This window comes from Pipistrellus kuhlii, unplaced genomic scaffold (assembly GCF_014108245.1).
Source record: "Pipistrellus kuhlii isolate mPipKuh1 unplaced genomic scaffold, mPipKuh1.p scaffold_m20_p_18, whole genome shotgun sequence".
In the NCBI taxonomy this organism is placed as follows: domain Eukaryota; kingdom Metazoa; phylum Chordata; class Mammalia; order Chiroptera; family Vespertilionidae; genus Pipistrellus; species Pipistrellus kuhlii.
In genome coordinates this window covers 21,329,910-21,349,837 of record NW_023425493.1, presented here as the reverse complement: position 1 = coordinate 21,349,837, position 19,928 = coordinate 21,329,910, and the positions used below count along the sequence as shown (strand labels likewise).

The window sequence follows — 19,928 nt, the reverse complement described above, 5'->3', positions numbered from 1 at the left end:
CCATCTGAGGAATTACATCCCTGGGGTTGTTTTAGGCTCTAAAATTCAGAGTCTAGGTCATAGTGTCACATACATTACCTGTGAGAAGTACATGCCGAGTGGTCCAGAGGCCATTTGGAAATCTCTGTTGTTGTTATACAGTGTTGTACTTAAAGTTTATTCATAGAATGGGATACTCTACATCTTGGCAAATCACATCCCCTTTCCTTAGCAATAATGGCTGTGAATTGGGATCAGCTATCCACTGAGTTACTGCTCAAATTTTAGCACGTGTACCGGGGGAAGTACGGTTGTTCCGACCTGTCTGATTGGGCTGACTAATGATATGGGATCAATGGCTGATCTGCCCAGGATGGGCCTATGAGGAATCCTGCCACATGCAATATTGCCATCTTTCTGGTACCAGTCAAGAGGGCCAGCACTGGAGTTTAGGTCTTTTGTCATGTTTTAAACATGAACATGTGTGAGTTAAATAGATACATTGACATACCCAATTTTGCTTTAAAGATCCCAGTAGTTTTTTGTGTGCAATACAACTTAACTTTTTACTGAAGTTGTTCATATAAAAGGAGATTAACCTAGATGGTGTTGTAGATTTGGACTTAGTTATTGCTCCCTGGTTCACAGAGAGGCCTTAGCCTGCTGGGACACCAAGCACATCATTGTTTGTCAAAGGTAATCGTAGTCAAGAACAACTCTCCTTAACAAATCAAGTGCCACAGACTTTATTGTAGACTAGAGGCCTGATACATGAAATTCATGCAAGAGTAGTTCTTCCTTCCCCCAGCTGCCAGCACTGGCTTCCCTCTGGCACCCGGAACCCAGGCTTCCCTTGCAGTCCTGGCTTCATCTGGAAGGTCATCCAGAAGGACTCTTGAAGGACGTCCGATCTAATTAGCATATTATACTTTTTTTTATTATAGATATTACCGAAAGGTGTACATTCTGTAGGTAGATTCACCAAATAAAAGTTTCTTTGTTGAAATTAAAATACCAAGAGACATAGGTGTCTTTGATATCAGCTAAGTAATGGTTTCGTCTTCTAAAGCCTGTGCTTCCAAATGTCTCAGACCTCCAAAAATAGTGCTCAACTGAATAGAAATCTTGTTAGACACTCTATATAACTAAAGGGAAAAAAGCCAATTTGTGGTGAAAACAGCAAAGGTGAGAAAAAGAATCAAGTCTAGACGTTTTTCAAATAATTCCTTAAGATAATATAACGTAGAACTCACTGCTTATCAGAGGCCCTTAAAGAAAGATTTGTCATCCAGGAACAGTTAGAGGTTTGGGATAAAAGCACTGAGAGCTGACACTGAAACATCAGAATTATTCCTTTCCACTCACTCTGCCTCCTTTAAAAAATTGCTTTAAAATGTGAAGGTGTAGCATTGAATTTTTCAGTGCGAAGAACACACTCAAAATGGTATCAGCTGAGACACACAACCAGAGCCCACACTCTTGTAAGTGTGTGAAATTTGGAGAAAGAAAAAAAACTTTTACTCTACTTATGTTCAAAATCTTTCCCCTCTAGATGTTTTCACCTTTGACTCTTATTTCTTTTTTTTTCTTTTTTTTTCTTTAAATAAGTTTTTATTGTTCATATTATTACAAATGTTCCTTTCCCCCCCCCCCCCACCATTGCTCTCCTCCACCAGGTTCCCACCCCACCCTCTGCCCTTTCCCCACTCCCCATTGTCCTCATCCATAGGTGCACAGTTTATGTTCAGTCTCTTCCCATGCCCCCCTTTCCCCTTTTCCCCAAGAATCATCAGTTCACTCCCCTTCCATACCTCTGATTCTATTATATTCAACAGTTACTATTGTTCATCAGATTTTTTTTTAATTTCCTTGGTTTTTAGATTCACTTGTTGATAGTTACGTATTTGTTGTTCATAATTTTATCTTTGTTTACTTTCTCTTCTGAAAGAACCCCCTTCAGCAATTCATATAATTCTGGTTTGGTGTTGATGAACTCCTTTAGCTTTTTTTTATTAGTGAAGCTCTTTATCTGACCTTCGATTCTGAGTGATAGCTTTGCTGGATAGATTATCTTTGGCTGTAGGTTCTTACTATTCATCACCTTGAATATTTCTTGCCATTCCCTTCTGGCCTGCATGGTTTCTGTTGAGAAGTCAGCTAGCAATCGTATAGGTGCTCCTTTATAGGTAACTACCTTCTTTGCTCTTGCTTCTTTTAATATTCGCTCTTTGTCTTTTGCTCTTGGAATTTTAAGTATGATGTGTCTTGGTGTGGTCTTTTTGGATTCCTTTTGTTTGGAGTTCTGTGCGCTTCCTGGACTTGCAAGTCTAATTCTTTCACCAGGTGGGCGAAGTTTTCTGTCACTATTTCTTTCAGTATGTTTTCGATATCTTGCTCTCTCTCATCTTCTGGGACCCCCATAATTCTGATGTTGGTTCGCTTGAAGTTGTCCCAGAGGTTTCTTACATTATCTTCAATTTTCTGGATTCTCTTGCTTTCTAGCTTCTGTGGAGGAGTGTCTTCTGGCTCTTTATGTTCCAAATCTTTGACTTGATTCTTGCGATCTTCCCTTCTGTTTTTAGGACTCTGTAAAATATTTTTTATTTCAGACATCGTATTCTTTATTTCTTGTTGATCCCTTATCATTTCTTGATGATTCGTTATTAATTCTAGTTGATCTCTTTTCATATCCTCATAGGTCTTAGCCATCTTTTCTAGGAAATTCTTGAAAAACCTTATAAGCGTAGATTTGAACTCTATATCCAGACGCTTTTAGTCCTCCATTTCTTTCGTTTGTGATCTATTTTGTTGTCGCATTTTGCAGTTACAGATGGGACCTGACTCTTATTTCTAAGTGGTTGTTACTTCTTAAGGAAGTAAAATTTGCAAACAATAGTTTTCATAAGAAGTTCAGTAGTTAAGTGGCTTACTTCATTTACTTTTCATAGCATTCTTTATTTTATTTTATTTTTTAATTTAAATATATTGGGATGATATTGGTTAATGAGATTATTATTGGTTTCAAATGTACATTTCTATGCCACATGATCTGCATATTGCATTGTGTGCCCAAAGTCAAGTAATCTTTAACCACCATATATTTGGTCCCCTTTACACTTTAGTACTCTCCAACCCCCCTTCCCTCTGGTAACCATAGCATTTTTTAAGGTATTCACTCAATTTCTTATTTCCATCATGAGCTGCTCAAAAGCCAACCTCCAATTAGGTGTTTATTATATAACTCGGATGGGCTCTGATTGCATTGTCTATGTCTTCAGCAAGCTTTGTAATAATATCCAAAAAATGCCCGTAAAGTCACAGATTATTCCCAGGCTTTCAATTCCCCCCCCCCCCCCCCCCCCCCCCCCCCGCATTTACCTTTCTCTCACATCTGTAACTTGGTTAGCATTGCCATGATTCACCATTGAAATTTTTAGGCAATATAAATCAAATACGTTAGCCTGTTAATTCTTATATTGCTTCTAGGATTTATGGTGACTTATTTGAGTCAAGAGGTTAGAAATCTCTTTTCTAAAATGTTTTAGAACTAATCTAGACACTAGCTTTAAAAAGTGCATTCTAGAAAATAGAAATTTTTTTTTCAACACATGTGTCATGAATGCAGACTAAGATGTCATGATGATCTGGCTGATTATTTTGCAGACCTCAAAGGAAGATCTTCTGCAGGCTGATTTTGAAGGGGCTTTAAAGTTCTTCAGAGTTCAGCTTCCAAAGAGATACAGGGCAGAGGAAAATGCAAGAAGATTGATGGAGCAGGCTTGTAATATTAAGGTAAGATACACAAATTTACATGTCATAAAGGTGGAACTTGAATGCATAATTATGTAAACCCAGTCCCAGTGTATGTTGCTGGATTTTGACTGTGTTTAAGGTGATGTGTGTGTGAAATAGTATGTCCCGGACTTTTTTGTCAGGCTGATAAGTATATAGTAGCCATACCTTCTAGTATGATTTAGAGTGAAAATTGGCAGGTTCAGATGGTAACAATAGGAAGACAAATATTTATTTTATAGGTAAGACTCTAGAATGGGCTGCTGTGATAGTGGTTTGCATGGCAGAAGACCTAGTAGTTAGCTTTTACCATCTGTTTTAAGATTATTTAGGACAAAGCAAGAAAAGTCTACTTAGGCATTGCTTTCCTTTCTCTAAGGGACTTGGAAAGCTTTGAGGCTTTATCTGTCCATTCACATCCCACATTTGCCAAATACTGTGATTGCTTCTTATCACATGTCTGATAAAACTAAACACATTATATAAAATAATTTGAAATAGAAATCTATCCAGAAAGTTTTAGTATCAAGGTGAGAGGTCACTTTTTTTTTTTAATTTGGCACCAATTTACCTTGGGACTATACTATAATAGATATATACTAGGGAATTTTCTTACCTCACCATGATATTAATATACATTTCTTTTCTGAACAAACAAAGATCCCAGGTCTTATGGACCTTACTTTCTTGCATAAGGAAATAGAGAGTGAACAACATAATAACTAAAGAATATATTTAATATGTTAGAAATGGATCAATAGCTAGGCAGAAATAAAAAATAGGGAAAAATAAGCAATGTGGGATCAGTAAAGAAGGAGAAAGTTACTGTTGTTTTAAACAGTAACAGTTGCAGGTAAAAATTAACTCATTACCTCTGTTTGTGGCTTATTTCTGATTGTACCAACAGGTTGTATTATTGAATCATGGTGGATTAGATAAATATCAGGAATATCTTTTGGTGTTTATTTTTTTCTAATTTAACATGATTTCAAAGTATTCTGTTTCCCTCAGCTCCTATGGTTTCAGCCAGGCTAACATCAGAAATATGCTGACCTGTCAGTCTTTTTGAAAAAGTCATTTGGTTACTTAATACTTAATATATGAATATCCTGCACTTGATTGGGAAGTCAGCTTTTGTTTAATATCACCATTCAATTTTTACCTTGTAGTTAATAAAACTCTGGCTCTACCCAGAGTTTGGCTCAGTGGATAAAGCATTGGCCTTCAGACCAAAGGGTCCCAGGTCAATTCCAGTCAAGGGCATGTTGCAGGCTCCTCTCCAGCCCAGGCCCTGGTTGGGGTGTATGCAGAAAGCAACCAATTGATGTGTTTTTCTCAAATTGATGTTTCTCTCTGACTTTCACTCTCATCCACTCTCTCTAAAAAAGATCAATGGAAAAATGTCCTTGGGTGAGGATTAACAACAAAATAATCCAAAAATTTGTAAAAGAAATCCAACAGAAGGCTTGCAAAATAAACTTAAGAACATGACTTAACAAAAAGACTTAAGATAGGAGAGAAAAGAGACAAGTTCAGTAGAGGAGGTTGGACAACTTCCTAATAGGAAGAAGTGCAAAAAACAAACAAAACCTCTGCTGTTGCTTAGCTTCTTAAACTTGGATCTTAGCTTCATGAACTCTGAATCAGTAAAAATTTGTATTTATTTATATAAGCATATGAACATTTTTCCTCTGGTGAAACAATATATAGTTTTCATTGGATTCTTAAAAGGCTGACTAAAAAAATCAGCTTCTATTGTGGGACAATCTGAGATTTGTTAATAAGCAAATTATATTTCTATAGAGCATAAGAGCCCATAAATGGGATACCTATATATATTCAAGTGCATATACACATAACCTTTATAATTAGTCTTGATCTGATTGCTTTTTTCTATATATTTAGTATTATTTATATTAAGTTGAGTTGATGAAATTATTATTCTTGTTGGTAAAAAAACCATCAGATATTAGGCGTTTGTATATAATTTAATTCAATATTTTATGCTTTCTTTTGGTTCAAGTAAGTGCTATGTATGAAATGATGAAATATTAAAAGTTTATTTTAATCGTAATGAATTTATTTAGCTGGCATTATTCTGATAATAATAAAAGGGGAAATAGAAGAATAAAACATCTGCATACACCTTAGGTCTATGGACATGTAAGAATGGGAAGCAAGTCTTTCTTAAGTTGGTTTTTATTTAGAACAATTTTGCAAATGCCATGTTTATGATGGGCTTCTTTAATAGCAAGATTCATCACATTACTCAAAATATTCTATTGGTAGGTCTTTATAAAGCCTATTTTGTTTGTGTTTTATTAATAAAATAGCTTGAGTAAAGTCAAAACTATAAAATCTGACATTAAATTAAAACATGGCAATTAGGAAAGAAAGGTAATTTATTGAATGCCTGTTGTGTGCAAGGGGACTTCTCAGAGGAAGTAAGAGTTAAGGTGAAACCTCAAGGATTGGAAGGACTTAAGTTGTGTGTAGAGGCAGAGGTTAGGATGTTCCCTGCAAAGAGTATGCAGAGGCCCAGAGGTAAGAACAGATGGAGCAGTCCAAGACCTAAGCTAGAGGTCGTGACTGGAGAATAGGTAATGAGGGGAGTGAATAGAAGACTAGAGAAGTAAGCAGCAACCGGACAGCTGGGCAGAGCCATGGAGGCCATGGTAAGCAATTTGGATTTTATCCTAGGGGCAGTGGGAAGCCTTGAGAGGTTTTTACTTTTTTTATTTTTTATTTTTTTAAATATTTTTTTATTGATTTTGTACAGAGAGGAAGGGAGAGAGATAGAGAGTTAGAAACATCGATGAGAGAGAGTCATCGATCAGTTGCCTCTTGCACACCCCCTACTGGGGATATGCCCGCAACCAAGGTACATGCCCTTGACCGGAATCGAACCCAGGACCCTTCAGTCCCCAAGCCGATGCTCTATCCATTGAGCCAAACCGGTCTCGGCCCTTGAGAGGTTTTAAGTAGGAGCCAGAAGTAATCAGATTTTTATTTGAGTAGGGACATTCTGGCTGTTATGTGGAAAATGGATTGAAAGTGATGAGGTTCTTCTATATTGATGACAGACCATTCAAGTAAGAAATGACCCAAGCATTTGTTAGGGGCTGGAGAAATGTAGACCGATTCCAAAAGTATTCCACAGAGAGAATCAACAGACACTAATGACATACAAGATTCTTTGTCAACTTGATAATAGTCACTGCAAACGGGATAAACAAAGGAGAACAAATTACAAGGATGAAAGATAATGAGTTGTATTAAACATGTTAAATTTGTGGTGCATATCCACAAATCCATGTTCAGGTACATAGAAATATTATGTAGGCAGGTGGATATTTAAGTGAGATCTGAGTGAAAAGTAGACATTTATATGTCATCATTATTGAAACCATGGATGAATTCTCATAGAGGAACCCAGAGAAGGACTGAGGGTAGGTGCATTAATACTTAAAAGATGGGCTGAGAAGTAGAAGCCAGTAAGAGTGGGAAGGCAGAGGAAACCCAGAAGAGTATGAAGTGTGAACACTAAGGGGAATTGTATCTGTTTTCACTTATGAAGATATTGAAAAGTGCTTAGAGGTCATATAAGGTACCCAGGAGTGGAAAGTGGTCATTGTGCAATAGTTAATGATAAAGATGTCCTTAATGGCCTTATTGAGAATAATTTCAGTGGATGATGAATTATAAAAGCCAATGATTCAAGCAATATGTGGAGGGTGAGTAAATGGAAAGAGGAGAATGAAACAACTCTTCTAAGAAGGTTCTTATGGGGAGAACATGGGGGATGAAAGAGACAGCCCACAAAATAGAGTACAAGAGGCAAGATAAGTAGACATCAGCTTGAGATGGATTTTTGGAGGATCGGAAGGGTGAGTCTTTAAATGTAAAAAGAAAAAGCTCAATGAATCAATTTCTTCATTGAGCACTTAATATATGCCAGACAATGCTAAACCCAGGGAATACAAGGTTGAATAAAAGTAGATTTTTTAAAATAATATATTTTTTATTGATTTCAGCGAGGAAGGGAGGAGAGAGAGAAACACCAATGATGAGAATCATTGATCGGCTGCCTCTTGTATGCCCCCTACTGGGGATCAAGCCCACAACCGGGGCATGTGCCCTTGACCAGAATTGAACCTGAGATCTTTCATTTTTTTTTTTTTTTTTTTTTAAATATATTTTATTGATTTTGTACAGAGAGGAAGGGAGAGAGATAGAAAGCTAGAAACATCGATGAGAGAGAGAGTCATCGATCAGCTGCCTCTTGCACACCCCCTACTGGGGATATGCCCGCAACCAAGGTACATGCCCTTGACCGGAATCGAACCCGGGTCCCTTCAGTCCCCAAGCCGACGCTCTATCCATTGAGCCAAACCGGTCTCGGCTGAACCTGAGATCTTTCAGTCCACAGGCCAACACACTATCCACTGAGCCAAACTGGCTAGGGCTATAAATTACTATGTTTTCCTCTGACACCTTCATATTTGCAACCATAGATTTGAACTTGACTAATTGGAAGTAACTTTCACACTAGAGCAACACTATAAAGAATATTTGTATTAAAAGCAATTTTCCTCTAGTTTCTTCATGCTGCTTTCTATTTATTTCTGGCTGTTGTTGCTGTGTGTAAACAACAATGTAATCTTTCAAATGGAGGCTTACTTAGAATTAGCAGTGAGGCCACCCAAAAGCTTTTGTGGACTCCATGCAACTAAAATGTGTGCCAATCTGTGCACCATGAAGAGGGTCATTTTCAATCCTGTTCTGTTCCTGTAAAGGCTCTACATTGACAACCATAGTTGGGAATATTTGGTGTAAAGCGTCATAATCTGCTGGAGAAATATTGTTATAGGATACAGAGACATGATAATATCAAAATATTTGCCTCTTTTTTCTTTGGAGACTTTTATTATCATTTATAATCCTCAGTGTGCCTCAGATTTGGGACACTGGTTTTGTTTTTCCTCCAACCGGGTATTCATGCAGTTTGATCTCGCCTCTCGTAAGTCATGCATTGTGGGAATGAGCGGGGAACATGTTGCATTTGGACAGGCTCTGAAACCATTACTAACATGTGGAGAAAACAGGCCAGAGCGCCAAATGCCCAGGCCGAGTTCCCCTCCACACTCAGAAAGCTCAGCCTCTCCAGCTGTTCTGAGTTAGCTGGAATGCATTGGTCTCCTTTATTTACTTCTGCCATTTTATTCTACCATTACACCCACTTCTGCATGTTATTTTCTTTCAGTTGATTGAGAAAGCCATGTAGACATTTAAAAATGATGGGTGACCCTGGCTATTGTCTCATGAGCTAATCCATATAAATCATCAAATTATTTTACCCCAAAGAAAAGTAAGATAAGTAGACATAATTTTTTTTTATATGGGAGTCGTCCCCCCCCCCCCTCTCTCTCTCTTTTTAGAAAAAGAAAGAATAAACCATAGGAATAAAGCATTATGTCCTTATATGCATTCCATACTTGATACTGTGTCAGAGCTTACCACATAGAATTAACAGCAAAATAACACTTCAGGACTGTTGTTTTAGCTGGTAGTTTCCCTTCAAACTATTAAGTATTTTCCGTGCAAGTTTCATGCTCAGCAGTTTTCTAAGGTCTTAGTGAGACTAATGATTGTGCTCTTAAATGGGAGTGTTCATATTTCATAGACATTTCTGCAGTGTTTTGCCAGTTACCTTTTATCCAGTTGTTTGATTCATGTGTATCTGTGTTGGAGAATAAAATTCAAACTCATCACCACTGTTTGGAGATAGTGGTAATAAATATTTTCTCTCAACTGCTTATGAAATCCACAATTCTTCGATTTTTTTTTTTACTACTTCAATTCATATTAAAGATTAGAGTTAAAATATGTTTCACAAATTGTGATTGGGGTTCTGTTTGGACAAGAAAACAGAGATGTTTCTCTCTGCCATTGTTTCCACTCATTGGAAATAATTTAACTTTTTAGGTAGTAATAAAAACAAATGTGCCGTAGATGTGTTCGGGGTTAGAATAGGTTAGGTTAAGAAGGCCGGGCCATCGGATGCTGGGGGTTAGTATTCCAAGCACTTCCATAGACCCTCCACTCCAGGAGCACTGTAGAGTATAATTCCATTATACTTAGTTTTTCATATTCCTGTTTCTCCAACTTATGGACCCATTTAGCATATAGCTGTCAACTAACTGAGTCTCATTAATTCTCTAGAGAACCTACTTATTTTGATATTTATGCATTTTTCTCTTCTCTTTTCCACCCTGAGAAAAGTTGTGGTTTTTTTGGGTTTTTTTGTTTTTTGTTTTTTGTTTTTTTAATGATGGAAACACATATAAATGAGAATTTCAACCTAAAAAAGATAGTGAAAAAAATTTTTTTAATGTTATTCACATGTCTCCAACTGCTGTTTGTCCCATTTTCCGAAGCTCCACTTAAAGGCAAACAAACTGCTGAGTGGAAAATCATTTTCCTTGCTGTATCTGAAAGTTGTGATTAAATGGGCAATCTTTTCCCACTGTCGATTTGTCTGGCTTGGGGTCTTTCTATTGCTGCCGCCTGTGAGAGAGAGAGCTATTTCTTTCATTTAGAATGTCTAGAATTTTGCCTTTTCCCTGCCTGTACAACTTTCTGCCCAAAACTCTATAATATGTAGTTCACATAGTGTCTTTCAAATACTTCTTGTAGTTGCTATTATTATTATTATTATTATTATTATTATTGGGAATCTTGAAGTACAAATCTCATAAGAGGTGGTAAAACTTAGTGTTTTGTTACGTTGTTTAGGCTAGGGGATGCTTGCATTCCTGACTTTGGCACAGATTTGACACATTTATCAGTGTTTTCTATGCGGTGTTTCCTTCTTTTTCAGATACTACATTTCCTTCTTTATCTCTCACCCTACCATCGCTGTACTTTCTTTTAGCTCTTACTATATGCCGAAGCTTCTCACTAAGTTGGTTCCTATTCAGACAGTACTTTTTTTTCCTGGGTCTCATGTCTGTCCCCCAATTTAATGTCTATGATAGTCTGCTTGGCTTCATCAAATACCACAGACTCTGAGGCTTAAACAGCAGACATTTATTTTCTCGCAATTTTGTGGACTAAAGGTCCAAGATCACTGTCTATGGATTTAGTTTCTTCTGAGGCTTCTCTCCTTGACTGCCTTCTCACTGTGTCCTCACTGCCTCCCCTCTGTGTGCCACTATCCTAATGGGATACTGGCCATATTGGATCAGGATCTACCCTACCTACCCCATTTTAACTTAATTATCTCTTTAAAGGCCCCCAGATGGTTATATTCTGAGGAACTTGGAATTAGGGCTAAAACATATGAATTTGAGGGACATACAGTTCTGCCCAACACAACGCCTTTCCCATCATAGTCAACAGATTTTTTTGAAAATAATCTTACTAGGCAAACCAGAGTTGTATCTCCAAGATCTGCTAACACATGACAGTGTCCTGTGTTTGTCTGCCCGCCTAATTTCTCCCATTGTCTCCTAAACTCTGAGATTATATAAAAAGATCGTATTCTTCTTCACGACTTTGCCCTCCACTTCCATCAGCCTGCTTGGTTGGCAGGAAGTTTCCCTGGCATGTATATTCGCTTATTAAAAGTTCTAATTTATCTTATATACCTTGTTTTCATATGGTCATATTGCATTAACTTCTTTATAGTCCTGCCTTTATACTGTATCACATCTTATATAAGCCACGACCTCCCTAATTCCCCTCCTTTCCTGAAAGAGAAAGTGAGTTGTGTAAGTAAATAAGTTATTAGGATGCCCATTAATAGGAGAATATCTATATTTTATGATAATAGAAGAAGTATCTTAAGCAATAACATAATTTGAATACTACATGGAATATAAGGACTTCATTTGTTTACAGGAAACCTTTTATTCTAAAATATTTCACCAAACTTTAGGATGGCCATGGTATAAGAAGTCAAATCACAGACATTACCCCTATAAGGGAAAGTATCAAGAGAATTGTCTGACAAAGTGGAATCTCTCAGAGCCTTAGAAGTCATGGTTTCAGGCCCCTAACATTGCTGGATGGGACTTTAAAGCCACCTCAGACCAACCAGGCTCTCTGGCTTCAGTTTTTATCTTCTCCAGTTTCCTCCGCACACTTTCACTGGAGTTTTCTGCCTGACAAAGCAGTCTCATCTTACCAATCCTCACCTAGTGCATCTCACCGTTCAGCTTTAGTCATTTTATCCCTGCAGATGTAACTTTAGAATCTTAATATAGGTGATGTAGTTAAACTCATCTTGATGTAAATTTTTCATGAGGGCCCTGGGCATGTGGTCTCAGAGTGACTGAAAAATAACTAGATTTACACCTTCTAAAAGAGGGTAAAAACATCATTCGTTATAAAAAATAATCAGACCTGTCTTCAGTGTAGTTTCACAAAATCCCAACTCTATTGACTTCATTGCAGATGGACCCAGGATCTGGGGGTGGGGAATGAGCACATGAGGGGAAGCTGTGTAATATATTATTCTCAATATTTGAAGACAAATGCTGTTTAAAAGGAACAAAGAAAATGAGAAAGATCTAGTGTTTTGTCTTTTGAAAAATAGGGTCCATGAATAGAGTACTGCATTTGTCAGGAAAACTGCTGTACTAGGCGAACTGCCTTTAATGCCTGGAGAATCTTGCTGCTGTCAGAAGGCACACAACTTAATCATGCTCCTTGGCAGATGCTCCCAACTAGTTTCAATGAACTGAGCCTGAAATCAGATCCAAAGATGTCCTTCCCTCAGAGAGTGGGTGATGGATCGAATGAGCAACATGCTCTGAGCATTTGTAGAAGGCAGGCCCATCCAGGCTCTCTCTAGCAGCCCCTCCTCCCCTGACCACTAGGTCTGTCATGTCTACAGTCTGGCCTCGGACGCCCTTGAGCCAGCTCCTCCCTGCCTCCCCCAGGTATGTGCTCCTGCCTCTTGCTGGCACATCTATAACCCACACCGCCTTCTACAGCTTGCTGTTCCTACATATTTTCCCTTCTGGTTCTATGCAAGTTGCCATTTTTGTTTATCGGCACCATTGGTTAACATTGTCTTTGCAATAATAAGAGCCACAACCACTTGATACCCTACTTCCTTGGATGCCTAGATGGTTATCATTGACTTGCCACCTTATCATCATGAAGTTCTTGTAGTGGCCCGATTTGACAGATCAGAAAACAGGTACAGCATGTTTAAGTTTCTACCAAAGGCCCCTTGGCTGATAAGTCATGGAGCTGAAGTTTGAATCCAGGCAGTCAGTTTTAGAGTCTGTATTTTACTACCTCTCTTCCACTCACTATTTTTTCTTCTTCTTATTAACCTTTTACTATACTACATAACTTTTAAAGACAGTCAATATTTAAATGTTTAATATTGCCAATATCTATAGGTCACTTACATGATTTAAAACTACTCTGATTCCCTATGGTTATATTAAATTTCTTCCAGTTATTCTTTTGCTTAATGAGTAATTAAGATTTCTTGTACAGCCAAAACCGGTTTGGCTCAGTGGATAGAGCATCAGCCTGCGGATTGAAAGGTCCCAGGTTCGATTCCGGTCGGGGGCATGTAACTTAGTTGCGAGCACGTCCCCAGTAAGGGGGGTGTGCAGGAGGCAGCTGATCGATGTTTCTCTCTCATCGATGTTTCTAGCTCTCTATCCCTCTCCCTTCCTCTCTGTAGAAAATCAATGAAATATATTTTTTTAAAAAAGATTTCTTGTACAGCTACTGTGTTCTAGCACTGTGCCAGGTGCTTTATTTAGTAACAATCACCACAGACAAGATTCCTGTCCTTGTGATCAGGATTACAAAGGAAAAAGGAAGTGTGCTGCAAGAGAGAGAGTAGTATGAAGCTCATTTAGATTGGGGAAGAGGGTGGAGGACAACTTGTTTGAGGCGGTGCCTGCGACTCACAGGAGCTAGCCTGCTGAAGAGATGGGAAAAGTATACTGCCAGAGATCTCTCATTTCTGGCAAAAGAGTAGACTAGATATCAGTCTAAACCCTCGGTACAGAATCTCTAAAAGTCCTGGATAAAATAATTTTAAAATAGTTTTAAAACTCATGGCTGAGTTAGTGGGAAAGTAAGGAAAAAATTTAGAAGCCCCAAATCTTGTGAAAAGCTGAATCTTGAAGTATAAGTGAATTCTAAAACTATGTTTGTTATTTGGGTATTTGGCAGTTCCTAGTGGCTTAGATCTTGAGTTTTATCAGACCTCATGCAGGACACAGAGATACAGCCATGGCCTCCAGTGGGCTTCTCTGTCACGAGGAGAACTGGGGGAAAGCCCATCCTCTGCAAAGTGTTTCATTGCTTGCCTTGGCCTCGGTGCGTGAGCGAATCAGTTCCATTCCCTCATGGAAAAGAGAAAAATATAGAACCCCTCTGGACCGAGGAAATGCCATGTGGGAAGGCCCTTAGGCAGAAAGGCTGCTCATCTTTTCAGGGAACTGATAGACTGGTACAGAGTGAGCAAAATCAGTGCTGCTAAATGAGTTTGGAGAAGAAGCCAGAGACCAGATTCTTGCAGAAGCTCACAGGCCTTGTTTGAGATTTTTTATTTTATCCTAAGTACAATGCAAATCTTTTGAAGGGGTTTCAAGGGATTATCTGACTTCTCTGAGAAATAATAGGTTGAGAAAAAGTAAAAATAGAGAGCCACTTTAAAGGCAGAAGTAAAGATAATAAAATTAAAGAGATATAAACATATTTTTATGTAGTTAAGCTCATCTTTGAATAAGCCAGTGTGTAATGGTGATGAAAATGTATCTTTTGTAGGCTAAATCCACTTTATAGTAATTTTTATTGGGAGGGAAATATGTTAAGTAGTAGAATTTTATTGGAATAAATATACCATTTAAATTTACATCCTTAAGAAATAAGATCTGAGTGTATTTGCAGATAAGGTATAATAGTCTTGGAAAGACACTGCAGAGATTGGCTAATGAAACCAAACCTATTTTCCTTTCTTCCTGCTAATACAGCTACACTGCGTTTCCCAGCCTCCTCTGCAGTCAGATGTAGTTATATGACAGTCTGGCAGGGAAATGAGAGTAAAAGTGATGTGCATTTCTTCCTTTAGCCTGGCTCTGTTTTGTTTTGTTTTTTAAGTTCCCATATTGCTTCCATGTGCTCTATCTCTTATGCCTTTTGGATATTGCCATCCAAATTGACTTGGAAACCACATGTTGAAGATGATAGAATCTCCATCAGTGAGAGTTCTGAATGCAACCCCCCACCCCACCCTCTTGCCAGCCAAACTTCCCATGAACAAAAATAAGCTGTTATTTTAAATCACCAATATTCTGCAATTTACTATTTCAGCAGCCAGCATCATGTTAAAAGATGTTAATTTTCTTTCAAGATGACTCCAAGGACCTAATTTCATTCTCATTCCTTTCTTTTCTCATCTTTCTTCTGTATACATTTGCTGTCACATGTGACGAGGCAATTTGTGTAGACTAGGATGTTAGGTTTGTACTGGGAGGGAGGGGATTTGATATGCTTGAGGCATGAGAAGAGTTGAAGGATTAATTGCTTCCTTTTCTCTATGTAAGATAACTCTCCCTTTCCTTCTGTTTGGCCCACTAATTCATTTAAAAGATTTTACTCCTGTAGCTATTTAATCTAACCTGCTAATAGCATCCTCCGTGCAAAGCAGAGTTGATGGAGACCTCGATCACTTCTCCCTTCCTTGCCTAGTTTTACAATCATGTATAATTAAATTTACACACTGTGTATTAAAATAGTCATCAAGCCGAAACCGGTTTGGCTCAGTGGATAGTGTGTCAGTCTGGGGACTGAAAGGTCCCGGGTTCGATTCCGGTCAAGGGCATGTATGTTGGTTGTGGGCACATCACCAGTAGGGGGTGTGCAAGAGGCAGCTGATCAATGATTTTCTCTCATCGATGTTTCTCTCTATTCCTCTCTCTTCCTCTCTGTAAAAAAAAATCAATAAAATATATTTTAAAAAAATTAAAAAAAAATAGTCATCAAATCAACACTGAAAAATATCTTTACTCCCTTTAGACATCCAACAATAGATGTCACAGTGTTTCTTATGGTAAACACTTGGGAGAGATAGAAAATATGTCAGAATATAGGGCCTGTTGAAACGAGAACAACCCCATCTAAATCTTTGGCCAATGGATTAGCCAGTTAGACATACTCTTACATTGTTTTCTAATTATTTATTTATCAGTCTATTTGTCATGCTGGACCTTAAGACTCCTCTTGAAGAAAGGTAGGAAGTAAATTCAGTTTTTCATAAAACATTAGGGGTAGAGAAAGGGGAACTTACCATGTTTTATTAGCAAAGGCCTTTCTTTATAAAAAAAAAAAAGAAAGAAAAAAAAAAGTAGATTATTCCTGTAGAAACCATGTAAATTACAGAAGGGAATTATGACCAAGAATATGTTTTGGGTGAATAGCTGCCAAGTGCCCATCTCTCTAGATGATTACTATTCTAAATATTTTTCCATTAGCTAGTTTCAGCTCAGGAAATAGATTAGACCCTTAATGGCCTAAGCAACCAGGAAATGAGTGATATATTTATAGATTCCACCAGTGAATTGGAAATAAAACTTCTTGCCTATTAAGAATTGACTGTAATACTCAATATAAATGTGTGTGTGTTTTTTAAATGCCTTTTTTGGTGTTCTCTCTCTCCTATCCCAATCTTCTTGAAAGTTTGATATTCTCAATAAAGAGAATACATTACCTAAAATCACATTTTGGGGAAAGCCTGATTTTTCATTAAGTGTGGGCTGTCATATTATCATTGAGTTTAGGTCATATGTTTTAGTATTAGAGACAATCCATTTCTATTCTGGGTGTCTATAGCAAGTTTGAACCATGGACCACTCCAATGGCCCCATTCAAGCCTACAACTTCTCCAGTCTAAAAGGTGCTGGAGGAAGCTTGTTTCCACCCTACTTAGACCTGGGAGTTTCCTGTGCTCTGTGGAAGATGGGATGACCATGTCCTATACAGAGGCCAAAGGTTAGAAAAGCTCTTGCTTTCATTAGGGCCCTTAAATATATGAAATTTTTGTCAATTATACAACAATAAATCTAAAAAATGAAAAGAATCTTTAAATATTTTGGTTGTAATCTATGAAGCAAAGATCTTGTCAGAGTAAAAATAAGTTCACAGATGTTAATCAGTGACTCACTTATTGATAATTTTCATAGAGCCTGCGGCAACATCAGCTGGATCTGAAAACCTAGAAATTATTTTTGGAAGTCTAATGATTACAGGTCAATTTCAGATTTAAAAAAACAACAACACCTCCCATAATTTTAATATACTATATATCTATGGTTCTCAACGCAGGGCAGTTTTGTCCCTAGGGTACATTTGGGGTTGTCACAACCATGGGGGATAGGTACTACTGGTATTTAATGTGCAGAGGCCAGTGATGGTACAGAACATCTTAAGGGGCATAGGACAGCTTCCTACAATAATACAAGTACTCTTCCCAAAAGTTTCGGTGCCAAGTTGAGAAACTTTTGTATTTGTGACTCAGTATAAGAGTTCTAGAATTTGGAGTGTCTACTTCATGTTTAATTCTGGTAGGTGTTGAAAACAAAATGAAGGCCATTTAAACTCACATCTTAACCACACATATCATTACAAACTCCTTGCTTATTCTTAGTGTTTTGCCCCTCTTTAGATTTTCACAATGGATTCTTGAGTTTGGTCTGAGGCACTGTTGTTACTATGGGAAAACAGAGGAAGCACTAAAAGTTCCTCCTAGTTGATATGTGTCTGACCTGCGCAGGTTTAAAGATTGTGTGATTCTTTCACAGTTAGTAATTCTCACATAATGCTTTAAAGTGTAGTCAATGACTGCTAAGCCAAAATAGAACCAATCATTAAGTCCAGTGCTGTTGTTTTAAAATAAAATAAGAAGCTCACAGTGTTTTGGTTGCAGAACCAACACAAGGAATAGTTACAACCCAGACATATGCATTTTTCTTCTTCTTCATGAAGATAAGATATTCCTCGCACTTCTAGGTACTTTTCATTGACTGTTTATTAAAGCTGACCTCACTCACCTCTGCATTAAGCTTTGTTGATTGTGGACTTTTAAGAAAACTCAGGGAGGAACAGACTGTGTGTATAAGGGATTGGCACTTGAAACCCTACACCATTTGCACAATTAGCAACATGGTTTTAAAAATGAGGAAGAGGAGAAATACAGGGTTGGGTGGGGAATTTTCCCTGAATCTTCAAAATGAGAGAACTGTATTCGACTTCCTATCTTTTCTTCCACAACAGTTGAAATTCTACAGTAATTTTCCTTTCAGTTATCTGCCTTTTTCCTTTTTAAAAACATCTCCATAATTATACCTAATAGATTAAATAGCACTCCTTTTTACTCAATGAGTTGATATAAGTAATGCCTGTAAGAAGAATTATTCCACATAAGTACAACCAATGGACACAAAACTCTGGGGAGGGAGGGCATGTATGGGGGGGGGGGGGGCAATGGTATATGTACACAGATAATAATTTAATAAAATTTTTTTTTTTTTTTTTTTAAAGAAGAAGGATTATTCCACAATGTTGTATCAAAGAACAAACATTTCAGGGATGTAGTAGTTTAAGTAGTATCATGAAGCTGTGGCTTTACTTATTTCATGTTACATTAAGTCATATATATTCCAAACCAGGGTTGTGACATACCCTGAAACTTGGGATTTGAGGAAAATAACTATTAGAGAAAGCAATCCATAGAGATCACTGTTAGTAGCAGTAATTGGAATATTCTGATCGGATTTAATTTGCAATATTCAAAATAGTTAGGCTGTTGAGTGTAGAGGTGAATATAATGATCACTATTACGATATTAGTGTATGAAAGGACCGCCCCATTTGGTGCTGTGGAAAACAAAATGTTTAGCCACTGTTGCAAGTCACTAAATCTCTGTCAGCCTGATTAGCAAGTTAATGCTTTTCCCTTTTTGCTTTTTAAGTGCCATTCCCTAATTTTACATTCAATTTATCTTTTTCTGAAAACCTTATAATTTCATGTGCTATAGGCCTACAGAAGAGAATGTTGCTTAGCAACCACCAAAATAACTAATAAGCCCATATCCAGTAAAGGCTTGAAGGACTTATTTACTTTAAATTTATATGTTTCTTTATTGACCATTAAAAGAAAAAAAGAGAGACCTCATGGACAACAATGTAGTGATTGGGGGACAAGGGAGGAGTTGTTTCACTTGGAATTTATTCTAATTTCTGCATTAATAATATTCATATATGTGTTGTTTGTAACAAAAACAAAATAAAAAACACAGTATATTTAATGTGAATGTCTCTTTTCTCCCATCACCCTCATACTAACATTGCTCTGTATTCATCATTTGCTTTAGTTATTTGTTTTCAACAGAATACCCTATCAATGACATATGCTGGGTAAAGAAATGGTTTCTAATTCATGAATACAGAATTCTACAATATTGTGTTTTTTAATGCCACAAAACTATTTTCTTTAGAGGAAATAGATTAAAGTTTTAGGAGAGGGAAGTACTTGGAGATTAAATGGAAATGGTTGATACATACCTATAAAGACTTTATTTTTTGGTTATTGACCCAGTAGTATATGAGAGGAGTATCTGAGCTAAGGGCTTTGGGGTGGGAAGTGGTTCTGCCCAGCTGCCATGTGCTGTCACTTAGTCCTGGCGTACTCATTTGTCAGAGGTTTCAGTCTTCCTGCTATGGCTTTCAAAGCTCCATTTTTACCCTATCTCAGACCTATTTTCTGCATATGCTTCTATTCTGGGTAAGTAGTGAAGTATCAAAGAACTACTTGGGCATTAAGAGAAGCAAAAGAAATTGTCATTCACAAATATTAAAATTATCCACAAATTTTATTAATATTTAATATACATCTTTATTCAGTTTTACTATCTAATTACTTACACATATTTGCTAATATATATAAATATTACCTACTCTCACCTCTTTGTCTTACCACTGAAAGGTTTCAAACAAACCTCCCCAAAATATACCACTTTGGTATGTGGACAATTTGAGCTGAAAGCAATCAAGATGCACCAGATTCAAGAAATATTTCTTCTTAACTACCTAAAGGAATTTAAAGAAGGGGCCTGCCCCAGA

The 19,928-nt window shown here is 37.3% G+C and overlaps 1 protein-coding gene across 8 annotated transcripts in view; it reads left to right on the top strand.

The window, feature by feature from the left end:
• The window catches only part of RABGAP1L (RAB GTPase activating protein 1 like), a 372,936-nt gene that overhangs the window by 279,331 nt on the left and 73,677 nt on the right, over window positions 1-19,928 (top strand). For 5 of the 8 annotated variants that reach the window (XM_045583198.1, XM_045583196.1, XM_045583202.1 and 2 more), the window contains 2 exons: window positions 3,643-3,772; window positions 4,427-4,473. In XM_045583198.1, the coding sequence (XP_045439154.1) occupies window positions 3,643-3,772; window positions 4,427-4,473 (177 nt within the window). The remainder of the gene's footprint in view (window positions 1-3,642; window positions 3,773-4,426; window positions 4,474-19,928) is intronic. The other 3 variants (XM_036442308.2, XM_036442310.2, XM_036442309.2) reach the window with 1 other exon arrangement.